We start from the raw sequence: 12,760 nt of genomic DNA on the forward strand, positions 1-12,760 counted from the left end.
TTTTTAAATTTCAACAATTCAACAGTCAAATCTCCTCCAAATAAGCTCAAATTTAAAACATAAGTTCCATATATCATAAAGAATAAATTTCAACCATCAATTTGACAAAACAACAACAAATCTAACAAACCTAACATCCTTTTAATTTTTTTCATGTATGTTTGGGTTTCATTTTCAGTCATACATGACTGAAACACATATTAAAATTAACTAAAATTTTAGTCGACATGGGCATCTAAAAAAAATTTGCTAAAAAATAATAATTTTGTTCTTCAAATTTCAACACCAAATCTATTCCAAATAAACTCAAATTTGAAATATAAGCTTCATGTATCATAAAAACAAATCTCAATCATCATTGTCAAAACAATAACAAATCTAACAAACTCATTTAGTACCCTTTAATTCTTTTTCATTTATACTTGCTTTCCGTGAAATACATGTTAAAATTGGCTAAAATTTCAATCGTGTGCTGCTTAGATTCTTTTATAGAAAATAATAATTTTATTCTTCAAATTTGGACCAAAGACATTTACATAATAGGCTTCCACCAACCCTCTCTTTAAAAGATATTCCAATTGATCAAAGGCATTAAATGGTCCAAATTGTTACTTTAAACCATTGGGAAAAAAGAGCCCAGAATTCCAAAGGAAATGATGATGAGTTTGGCACTAACATTCCAAACTTGGCCATCTTTAGATTGGAGTAAAACTTTAACACCAAGAAATCTTTGGAAATTAGACCTTAATGGAACAATTATTCCTTATCCAATAAAGAAGTTGTTGATGAGATTAATTAGCAAAGCAACAAACTTTATTTGGCTCCACTCTTTAAACTAGTCCACCACAATGAGTTTATTTAGGCCGAAAAGAATGACCCAATCAATCATTTCATTCATGAATTTCATACTCTTAATCAACTTCTAATTTGTTGATTCATTTATATAATGATGGTCCTGTCATGACCTGTAAGAAAGGAGAGGGACATAGGATTTGGAGTAAATGAATTTAGAATCAGATCTTATTATATGTATATACTTTTTAATTTTTTTTTTTTTTTGCATATTTAGACATATTATGAATCAAAAGCAATATAATCAGTTGAACTCGGAGAATCCATCTTAGATGAGCCACCTTAATGTAGGAATGTAAGCTGGCTTGGATCTTACTAATGTTTTGAAAATCTTATTTTTTACTTTCTCCGTTTAATTTATTTTTCCAATAATTTTGACTTACTACGGAGTTTAAGAAAACTTTTGGATCTTGTGGTTTTAAATTAAAAATATATAAAATACTAAATGCACTTTAATCTTGTGGTCTTACGTGAAAAATTGAAATTAAAAAGTTGTCAAAAAATGACAGATGCATTCTTTTTGAAATGGACTAAAAAGAAAAATAGGAAAAACAAACTGAAACAGAGAGAGTATTTAGTTTTTATTTTTTTTTAGCTAGGAAGTAAAAAATATATCATCATATGAATATGTTACTTTGCTTATGTTTAATGATCATGCCAGAATTAAAAGTTAGTAACATAAGCAATGTGATGTTTTTATGTAATATTAGCTGACAAATAAGCTAGTGTCCCATAAAACCCAAGCATCAAGCCGCATAATGCAATTTTGTACTTGGTTTGGCATAGGTACACATATTAAATTGCCAAAATCTCTCATGAACTTGGGGAAAAAAAACAGGCTAAAACAATTAGTTTAAAGATTAGTAAATGAAGCATCTTGTGTCCCCAAAAGAGAACATTCTTTAGTTAAAATTCTACTTTTTTTAAGTCCAGAATCTCAAGCTCATCATCAAGAAATGTCCCTATAACAAGAAAAATATATCACTTAAATCTTCTATGGACTTGCTTTCTTGTTTTTGTGGCACATCTTTCTAAAGGCTTATTGTTGAAGCAAATATTAATTGAGGTGTCCACACTAATCAACTATTAACACACTGGCATGTTTAAAAAGGTCTAAGCTGTCCTCTAATATTAGCTATTAGCATGTGAATATCACTGTTGTCATCATCATCATGGTATTAATGTTTTTGGACCCCTAAATTTTTATTTATTTTAAACATACTATAATCTTTGACACATGTATTGAAAAAAAATATAATTGAAGCACTGTTTTATTGAAGGACTTGGATAGTTAGAGTATGGTAAATGAGATGGGGAACACAAATTCATCAGGAGATCAAGGTAAAACAGAACAGCTCTAGAGTTCAAGATTAGTCTTCTTTTTTTTTGAATTTTCAAGAGTCTGTTTGTTTGATGTGTTTCATGATTGATTAAAGTTCAAGATTGTTATTGTTTCCTTAAGAATTTCAAGAATCTGTTTGTTTGATGTGTTTGATGATTATTTGAAGTTCAAGATTGTTTCTTTTTCGTTTAGAATTCCAAGATTCTGTTTGTTTGATGTGTTTATTGATTTGTGTTGAGCAGAGAATGCTGCAGTTGACGCTCAACAGAAAGGCGAAACTGCTGGCAATGCAAATGGTGTTAAAGAAGAAAACAACATAACTCCAGAAGGTGAAAGCAAAGATTATCATGAGAAAGCTGCAGCTTTGCCTACTTTTGACACTTCAACAGATAAAGAACTTCAGCTTAAGAACTCTGAAGATGACAAAACAGGTTATTTTTCACTACTGTTTTCTTGGTTATGGAATTAGCTTTTCTTCTTTAGTAATATCTGTTTTATGGTAGTCGTCTTTTACTTAGAGAACGCCATTCAACTTTCTTATGAAGATGAAGATAAGGGAGAGACACAGATTAAGCAGTGTTCAGAAGTTCAAACAGGTGCTAATGACATAGTGAGTGAAGTCACTAATATTGAAACACATACTTCTCAATATGGGCAAAAAGTTGATCAACTTATGGAGTCAATTTTGGAGGAAAATGATGCAGTTCATGACCAAGCATGCAAAAAGAAAGGTCAGAATCTTCTTGTCATCTTAGAACCTGAATATACCCTTGTCTATATTTAAGCTGTTTGTGCATCCCACCACCCGAAAGTTTAAGTTTTTGATTATAACTTATGTTTTGGTAATGGAATAGTCATGTAGACACCAAATAGATAAGTATTCAAGAAATGAAACCCCTTTGAATTTCTTTCTAATTGGTAAAAACTTACATTAGGTGAGGCGGAAGGAAGTTTATCAAATGATGAAGTCTTGGAGTCCGATCCAGTTGAATCCTCGAGTGTTGCTACTGATAAAGTAGAAGAACACTTCAATTCATCGCCAAGTGAGGAACAAGAAACTCCAGAGGACGGAAGATCAGGACAGAATGAGAATAAAACTCTGTTGATCAGCTCTGAAATTTCACTTGCAGATAAGACTGTTGTTGCTGATGCCAATGATCAAAATGTAACCACTCAACAAGACGCATGCTTGATGGGAGAATTGGATGCCATAGAAGATTTGGCAAATGAGGAGAAACATGAGATTATGAGGGCTGAAAATAGTTGCTCAATTAGAGTTGATTTGGATGAAACTCCTAAAGTGGAGTCCAGTCAAAGTGATGCTACAGGCTCACTGTTGGCAGACAGTCCACGGGTTACTCCATCGAGTTCATTTGGAGCAGTTATTGAGACACAAGGCAAATGCATGGTTCATACTCCAGAGACTGAATTGACATCAAATGAATCAGAAAACACAGTAAAGAAATGTGATCCGAAGGAACCTGAGGCATTTATGCAGGCAGTGCCTGAAATGCAGAATGACAATTCAGCTCCTTCAGTTGAATCACACCCCATAGAGGCTACGGAGGAAAAACTACCAGGAAACAACACTAACACTGATAGTGTAATGGATTATTCAATTGAGGAGGATAAGGCGAGGAGCGACATAAATATTCAACCTGATATTCTTTATCATGATCACGTGCCACCAGTAGAACAACATGTGCATTTTGAAGAAACATTTGAAATGGTGCCTGAAATTGGAGTACTCCCTACCGAATTCATTGGAACAACTACAAAAGAAAATGGTTTTCTTGAAAAAGAAAAGGAAGGAGTTGAGAAGTCTAGTGAAAAGGAAATAAGGGAGGAGTGCATATTGCACTTGGGGCCATCAAAACCGGAAAATGGTGTCGATATAGCATATGTGGATGGAAGAATACAGGGGTTTGAGTCTGTCGAAGCTCAGAAAGAACGCAACACAGACTTGAGAGAACACGATAACTGTGAATTTGTTGTTACTGAGGACTCTAGTGTTTTCGAACTCAATATATCAGAAATAGAGATACCGAAAATTGCAGACTTTGCTGAGACAGAAAATACACAGAATGTTCAACCAAGTCTTGACACATTAACATATTCCAATGGAAAATCTGATTTTGATCAAAAGGTGCCAAATTTTCATTATGAAACCCCTTCCAAAGCACCAGAGAGTATTGGAAGGTTAAGTCTCGAAACGATCCCAGAGAAATCAAGCAACGGAATTGACCTTCGAAAGTCTCCAAGCTTCGATTTTGGTATTCACAGAAGATCTTCTGAATCAGATCAAACTCCACTTCTCTGTCCAGAGAAAACTCCTACAAGAAGCTTATCACTTGGCTCCAATGCAAAGTTCCCAAACTCAACTATGAGAATTGAACACAACAGAAACTCACTAGACTACGAGGCAGTAGCAGTCGAAGAAAAGACTATTCGAGTGGAAAGAAGTGATTCTGACATTTCCAGTGCTCCTCTTTTAGGCTTGTCAAACAAAGGAGAAAATGGCGATCTAAAGGTTACATCTGAAACACAACAGGTCCATGTTGCTGTTATGAAAGGAGAGGAATTGCAGGCATCACAAGAAAAGGAAACTTCTCTAACTTCACCAAAAGGGAGAGGAAAACGCAAGCCTAGGCCATCTTTCTTTACCACTTGCATATGTTGCACAACAGCTACTCATTATTGAACAAACTCAACAAGAAATTTGTGTTATGTTTTTTGATTCTTTTTTTTTTTCCAATTGATTGGTTTTTTCACCATATTAAAGATATTTTCATGTGGCATTTTTCATCACAATGGAGTGTTATGACCATGTATAGTATGTATTATACTGAAAAAATTGTGTGAGAGTGAGCTAGCCAGGGAATTTCTGAGTGATGACTATAAGTTTTACTTCCTGTTTTGTTTTCTTCTCTTTTGGTTTGTTACAATATTTTGCATATCAGAAGACATTATTCTAACTTAGGTAGCTTAATTAGCTGCCTTTGATTGTAATAATAGTCCATTTTTTTCATGTATCAACTGATATTGAGTCCCGGTGCACGTGTATTTCATATCAATCAATGGATATCAATCAATGGTGTCTGATAGATTTTCCCTGCTACATGACAAGGAATTTATGAGACTTAAAATCACAATGCATATTGGAGATCAAAGAGTTATGTGTATGCAAAATAAAAGCATGCATTTGATGATGGAACTTGTATATTTTACCTATCTAGTAAAAATTACCGATCTTCACGCGGTCATAAAAATAGATAAATGAATTTTAAAACATCCTCTTTATAATAATTGTAATTCTATAAATCGAATTTATAGTAATATATTATTTTTTCGATTAGCTTTAACAATTCTCATATCAGCAGTTTCACCAAAAAAAGAATTTTTGATATTATATTACACGATATTATGCATAATAACTTTTTTTTGTAAAATTAACAATTATTTAAGAATATATATATATGACAACTTTTTGTTGATTATAGTCGTAATATTATGAAGCTTTTGCCTCTTGTAAATTTGTTAATCTTTAAATTATTATATAAATTTCATATTCTCATGTGCTATTGTAATTTTTTTTGTTTTTGATTTTTCATCTGGTATTCTCATGCATTGCAGGTTCATCTGAGGATGGCGCTTCCAACAGGATTTTACCCATACTGAAGGCTCGAACTCAAGACCTCTAGTTAAGGTGGAACAATCCCGCCATTGCTTCATCAATAATTTACAATAAATTTTTTCTTTTCTAAAGGTAAAAAAGAAAATTTTAGTCTCTTCAATCAATCTTTATGAGTGGCCTAATTCATATAAAGAAATATAAAATGACCAAGTTAGCTTCCATATGCGGCACCTTAAAAGCGTAAGTCCTCTGAGTTAAATCATGTAACATTTCAAAATTTAAGTACTAAACAATCTTCACTTTCACTTAATATTCAAAAATTTGAGCCCAAAACTAAAATATTCAAACATGACTTTAAATTCTGCATTTAAATTGGAATAAATAAACCATTTCAATATTAGTACTATTTAACTTGTAGTTTGATGAAAAGCTTTGACCACATCGATCTTGTATACCTGTGTTTATCCCACGAATTTTTGACATGAAAAATTATAATTTGGTACGAAAGTAATTAATTTTTAGAAACTATAATACTCAAATACATTAAGTATCTTGTTAGCCGAGTTAGTCATTACGCCGTTCTGTAGGTCTGTTGTCTTTCATTCCAATGCATGTACGTAAAATTCAATGACTTTCAATTTTTCAATCGAAAGCAACATGGAGTACAAGAAGACCAACAAGTTTGGTTAAAATCCAGAATCACCATGATATTTCACATCAAAATGTGAAATGGTATAAGCTTAAATTTAAATCAGAATCAGAATGGTATTTCACACCCACTGTCTAGGATAATCCCTTTACAACTCAAATACAATCAACTTATGTGAAAAATAATCTTCTTTACCATACATACCATCTCTTGCCAAGTTTTTTGGATAAAACGTGAAAATAATAAAGTATTGCGTTGCGGATGATAACTTGAAGATAATGGTAGACATTAATGATGATGAAGATGAAAGCAACGAAGATAGAGGTCATGACGACGACCGTAGCGACATCAGAACCAGATTGGCAGTAATGGATATATGAGTGGTCAAAAAGACGAGTCCACATCTTAATAGATTTGATGGGTTCGTTGATCAGTAATTCCATTTGGGGCAAATAAATTTATGATTTAGAATTCAAAATGATTAAAATTGAGATGGTCAGACGATAGAGAATTATTTGGAAAAAAAAAAAGAAGAGTTGAGAAAATTAAAAGTGTTTTTATATTTTTTTTGTAGAAATTTTTTTCAACCAAACCAAACACCAAGAGAGGTGAAGGAGCGGGACACTAATGAAAGACAAGTTAAAAAAGTAACTGTTGAGAAGAAAACAAAAAAAAACGACTGCTTGGAAAAGGGCAAAAAGAAAAGAAGCGACTGCTCGGGGAAGGAGGAAAAAAAAGTGAATAGTTGCAAACGAAAAAAAGTAAAGGTTCTAAAAAGATAAATAAGGAAAAAGATGAAAAAATAAATAAATAAAAATGTTGTATGTTGCCACAGCTAAGATTCTCTTTTATATATATATATATATATATATATATATATATATATATATAAAAGATTTGACAAAATAAGCGTCCTATATAGCACTTGTTACACCCCGTAAATTTCTAGCTAAATTCGTTAAAGGAGGGAAGATGAAAATAACTGGCTTTTGGTTGATGGGAGAGGATAACAGTGGCACAGCAGTCTTATATAACAAGAAATTGTTAAATAATATTCCATCCGTCTTAATTTATATGACACTTTTTAAATTTCAAGATTCAAATAAATCTATCTTTGATCGTAAATATTTTATATATTTTTTAAATATTTTAAAATATCAATTATTATGATTTATATTACTTTTTACTTAATTTACAAATATATAAATATCATTTCAAAAAATTTCAAGATTCCATACATAAATTTCCGTCAAACTTAAAAAGTAACACAGAGACTGAAAGTAAAATATTTTGACAGAAGTAATTAATTGCACGCAAGAGCTTAATATTAGAAAAAGGACAGATTTATCAAATAGTATTTTGCTTGCATCAATTAAAAAACAATAGGCTAAAAAACTGCTGCAAAAAAACGTCAAAATAACCTTCCAATGCTTTAAAAATGAGAGCTTTGAATAATAGACATTCCGTCTCATTTATCACATCAATGTTTATTTACCTTTGACATTATCAACCACCATCTATTTTATATCTTTTTATATCATATATAATATTTTATTTTTTAACGTTGATGTTTGACTTGTAGTTTAAATGATTTTATATTTTATCATAATATTTATTTAAGTTCATTAGCATTAAGAATTTGTTACAATATCTAACACTATTATTTTATAATTGTATTTTAAGATTATATGTATTAAGCATGTATACATATTTATGTATGTAGCGTGCATTATTTACGTTTCACATAGCTTCTATATCTTGTTTTCTATTATATATATAGATAAACAAGTTTTGATTGTCATTAATAAAAAAATTCTTTAAATTATAATCTAAAATACATTTACTATATAAATAATTAGCATTTTAGAAATTTATTTGAAATGTACCTCTATTTTTATTAATTTTTTTGTGTTATCTACATTAGAATATGCTTATAAATTTTTTATTCTCTTCTATTTTCACTTGTTGAAATAAATATTGAAGTTTTGATTATTTATTAATAAAATTAAATTATCTTATTCCGCTAATTTATTTTCATTGTGGAGGATTATTAACTTATCCACATGTTTACGTCCATAAATCAGATGTTTTTTTAAGTTCTCATGTTTCAATTGGAAGGCAATCAAACAATCAAGAAAATTTGTCCTTTTTTTCTTTTCTCAAAATCTAGTTCATTCAATTCTTGTTATTTATAAAATATAATTCTCTCTTTTTATTCTCCTCATACCCATCTATTATTCTTTCAAATAAAAAGGGTATTAAATAATTTGAGTAGTACATTCTTTTTCACACTTTCTCTTAAATTCTCATTTCACGTAAAAATATGAATGAATTTATTAAAAATATTTAGACCATCATATCTGTAGAGCCGCCTCTACGCTACTAACCGTTTCAAAGTTTTGATCCCTAGTCTACCTACGAAGTTTACTGTTAAAAGCTATGTTACAAATTAGGATGGCCTATTAATATGTTGAACTGAATTAATAAACAAGTTGTTTTTTCATTTTGAATTTGTAAAATAACTTACTGAGCATTTACAAGTGCCTTAATCATCCATCAACATGTATTACATAGGCATTATATGTGGATTATTATTACTTTCATGGACTTTTATCCATGGCCGTAAAAATAATAAACTTCCACCAGGGCCAATGCCTCTACCTTTAATCGGAAATCTCCACAACATATTCGGTGCTCCGCCCTATAAGTCCATGGAAAGGCTTGCTAACAAATACGGCCCAATAATCAGCCTCAAATTGGGCCGATTACCCACCGTAGTTATATCTTCATCAGCCGCCGCGAAAGAGGCCGTCAAAAAACACGATTCCGTCTTTTCCAGTAAAACACCCAAAGATGCAGTCGAAGTTCATAACCACCATAATTTCTCCGTCGTATGGCTACCGGTCGACAGCACTCGCCGGAAAAATCTCCGGACGATATTGAATTCGTGTATCTTCTCTGCAAACAAGCTCGACGCGAACCAGAATCTGCGGTCCTCGAAGATCTCAGAACTCATTGCTTATTGCCATCGGTGCAGCCAAATCAGTGAGGCTGTGGATTTTGGCTTAGTCGCTTATGATATCGCGATAAATGTTTTATCGAATACAATTTTCTCCGCAGATTTAGTGGATTTGAGTGCAAAATCGGAGAAGAAATTTAAAGATGTGATCCGGAGCATTACATACCAGATCGGAAAGTTTAACATGGTGGATTACTTCCCTGTGCTGAAATCGATCGATCCTCAAGGGATAAATCGAAGCACTTGCGTTAGTTCTGCTAAAATGTTTCGGATTTTTGGGGATTTTATTGATGAAAGGTTGGACCAAAGGGAAAAAAACTCGCAGCAGAAAATCAAAGACGTTTTGGATATTTTGTTAAATATGAGCGAAGAAAAAGATGGCAATGATAATAATATTGCAATGGATAGAAATCAGATTGAACATCTTTGTCTGGTAAGTAATTCATGCATGCATGCATGCTCTACTCCACCTTAATTAATTATTCTTCTTTTTAAATGGTCTGAAATTGTTTTTATTAAATCAGGAAATCACTTTATCTTTTACTTTATCTGTTGATAAATGGGTTTTGTTGCGGTCGAAATAATTAGGGATAATTAGGGTGTCATACGAGAAGCTTACAATTATATATTTGTTGATAAAGAAACTATGCTAAAAATATATAATATTATTATATGATTTGACCAATTGACCTACATAGGAATAACTAATATATATATATAATAAAATATTAAAACTATAGAGAATAAATCTCCCCTCAAACAAACGACTATATTGTAGATGTTATTGTGTTGTGGTATGAAAAGAAGAACTTACAAACATGGTAATGTTTTGACCTTTCTTTAAGAGAAAAGTGAAATTCAAATATAATAAGAAAATCAGGACAAAATCCTAACAAACCTTGACTTATTTTACGTTATCCACCTTCATGTCCTATTAACTTTCCCCAATCTCAACTCGTAATTTGAAAAAGTAGGATAAGGAATATTCAATTAGAGTTGTGTCCTAAAAAAAAGTCACATTTTCTTATTTGACAACTATTTAATAGCTTCATCCTCGGGATAAAATCCTAACAAACCTTGACTTATTTTACATTATCCACCATCATGTCCTATTAACTCTCTCCAAATCTCAACTAGTAATTTGAAAAAGTAGGATAAGGAATATCCAATTAGAGTTGTGTCCTAAAAAAAGGTCACATTTTCTTATTTGACAATTATTTAATAACTTCATCCCTATTTTATCTTTATTGGGTCTCACTTAACGATTTATTATGGAAAAAATCAACTAAAAATAAGCATTAGAATGATTTTAATATGGACAATTTGATAAGCATAACAAAAGTCAAAGCTTGGTTTACGTATTTATATAGCCACGCGATCCGAGTATTGACGCTAACAGGAAAAAATCACTAATAAGCCAGATTGCCCCTTTTAATTTAGATGTTTTTTCATTAAGTTAGATCACTTAACTGTTACCAAACAAGCTCTAGTAATTAGTTTAGATATTTCAAATGTATAAGTACAATTACATCATATATAAAATCCCTATATACCATTAATAAAATTTCTAGTAATTAATCTACACATATACTGTAGGATCTTTTTATTGCGGGAACTGATTCAAGTTCCGCTACATTAGAATGGGCAATGCTAGAGCTGATGAAGAACCCGCACGCAATGGAAAAGGCTAAAGTGGAACTCGCACAAGTGGTTGGCAAGAAAAATGCGATAAAAGAAGCCGATCTCGTTCGCCTTCCTTATTTGCACTGCATTTTGAAAGAGACATTGCGAATCCACCCGCCTGTTCCCCTTTTGTCTCGAAAGGCCGAGCAAGATTTTGAACTTTGTGGCTACTTCGTCCCAAAGGGTTCACAAGTGATAGTGAACATATTTTCAATTGGTCGTGACCCTGCTATTTGGAAGGATCCTTTAGCGTTTAAACCTGAAAGGTTTTGGGGTTCGAATAATATGGATATTCGTGGTCAAGATGATTTTGAGCTCATTCCCTTCGGAGTTGGTCGAAGAATGTGTCCTGCTATATCTTTGGCAATGAGGACCGTTCCCATAATGTTGGGTTCGTTGTTGAATTCATTTGATTGGGTTGTTGAAGGCGACAATGATTTGGATGCGGAGGAGAAAAGTGGTCTTATAGTAAGCAAATTACGTCCTTTACGACTTGTCCCGATTTCACTATAGGACTATATATGGATCAAATTGGAAATGAAGTATTATTTCAATTGGCATGGAAACAGACAGAATTTATGTAATAAAGTGGAGCCTTGTGTAATATTGCAACATATAAGCAAGCATATTGAGTTTCACATGGATGATGGATCTTGTATATATTTACCTAATTTGATAAAATAAGCGCCCTCAATCGCACTTGTTACATCAAGTAAGTTTCTAGTTAAGTTTACTTTGAGTGGACATATGTATGTATGAATGACATTTGGAGCAGTACGGAATCTAAACAGGGCAGGACAGGTCTAATTTTTTCTATTGTTAGTCCATAACATGACATGATATATTATAGATATTACAAAGCTCTACATAGCAAACTTTGACTCCTATATTTATTTTTTAGATTGAAGATAAATTTAAGAACAAGAAAGTAAATAAAACATCGTTTAACTTCAAAAACAAACAACTCTTAAAAAGAAAGAAATTCTTTATGGTTTCTTAATACAAATTGTAGCACTGAAAAAGTGAAAATCTAATTTTCAATATTTCAAGCGGTTCATCATTTTTACTTTTTTACAAATCATGCCACATTGTTTCTACCAAATACTCTGACATGCTAATTAGAGATGCATATAACCGCGAAGAAGGTGAAAAAGGAAAAAAAAAACATAATTAGATAAATGTTAAAATAATTATTACAAATACATGGCAACATTAACTCATTATCAATTATGACATATAAAATATTAACTCAAATAGCAGATTCTAATATACATGAGAATCAATCATAAATATACATATCATAAATTGAGTTAATATTTTATATGTCATATTTGATAATGAATTAATGATGTCATGTATTTGTAATAATTATTTAAAAATTGTCTAGTTATGTTTTTCCTCCACCTTCTCCGTGTTTATCAATTATGACATATAAAATATTAACTCAAATAGCAAATTCTGATATACATGAGAATCAATCATAAATATACATACCATAATTTTATACGATGAATATTTATCCATAAATTTATATTAAAAAAAACATATAACGATATTTGACTTTGCCGCAAATTATATTTA

The 12,760-nt window shown here is 31.4% G+C and overlaps 2 protein-coding genes across 2 annotated transcripts; both read left to right on the forward strand.

Annotated features, from left to right (window-relative positions):
• The first annotated feature begins 1,963 nt into the window (after positions 1 to 1,963).
• Positions 1,964 to 5,067, forward strand: LOC129881836 (uncharacterized). Its single transcript, XM_055955944.1, has 5 exons — positions 1,964 to 2,027; positions 2,133 to 2,193; positions 2,437 to 2,625; positions 2,740 to 2,925; positions 3,130 to 5,067. Exons 2-5 carry the CDS (start codon positions 2,151 to 2,153, stop codon positions 4,893 to 4,895), a joined length of 2,184 nt encoding a protein of 727 aa, XP_055811919.1. The 5' UTR covers positions 1,964 to 2,027; positions 2,133 to 2,150; the 3' UTR covers positions 4,896 to 5,067.
• Positions 5,068 to 8,875: 3,808 nt separating this feature from the next.
• Positions 8,876 to 11,972, forward strand: LOC129881837 (geraniol 8-hydroxylase-like). The gene is made up of 2 exons (XM_055955945.1): positions 8,876 to 9,929; positions 11,093 to 11,972. The coding sequence occupies exons 1-2, from the start codon at positions 9,039 to 9,041 to the stop codon at positions 11,690 to 11,692; spliced, it is 1,491 nt and encodes a 496-aa protein (XP_055811920.1). The 5' UTR covers positions 8,876 to 9,038; the 3' UTR covers positions 11,693 to 11,972.
• The last annotated feature ends 788 nt before the right edge of the window (positions 11,973 to 12,760 follow it).

This window comes from Solanum dulcamara, chromosome 3 (genome assembly GCF_947179165.1).
Source record: "Solanum dulcamara chromosome 3, daSolDulc1.2, whole genome shotgun sequence".
Lineage (NCBI taxonomy): Eukaryota > Viridiplantae > Streptophyta > Magnoliopsida > Solanales > Solanaceae > Solanum > Solanum dulcamara.

Coding starts and splice junctions, on each gene's coding strand:
- LOC129881836 (XM_055955944.1), top strand. CDS start 2,151: ATGGTAAATGAGATGGGGAACACAAATTCATCAGGAGATCAAG. Junction 2,194..2,436: donor AAATTCATCAGGAGATCAAG/GTAAAACAGAAC, acceptor TGTGTTGAGCAG/AGAATGCTGCAGTTGACGCT. Junction 2,626..2,739: donor CTCTGAAGATGACAAAACAG/GTTATTTTTCAC, acceptor TTTCTTATGAAG/ATGAAGATAAGGGAGAGACA.
- LOC129881837 (XM_055955945.1), top strand. CDS start 9,039: ATGTATTACATAGGCATTATATGTGGATTATTATTACTTTCATGGACT. Junction 9,930..11,092: donor AGATTGAACATCTTTGTCTG/GTAAGTAATTCA, acceptor CATATACTGTAG/GATCTTTTTATTGCGGGAAC.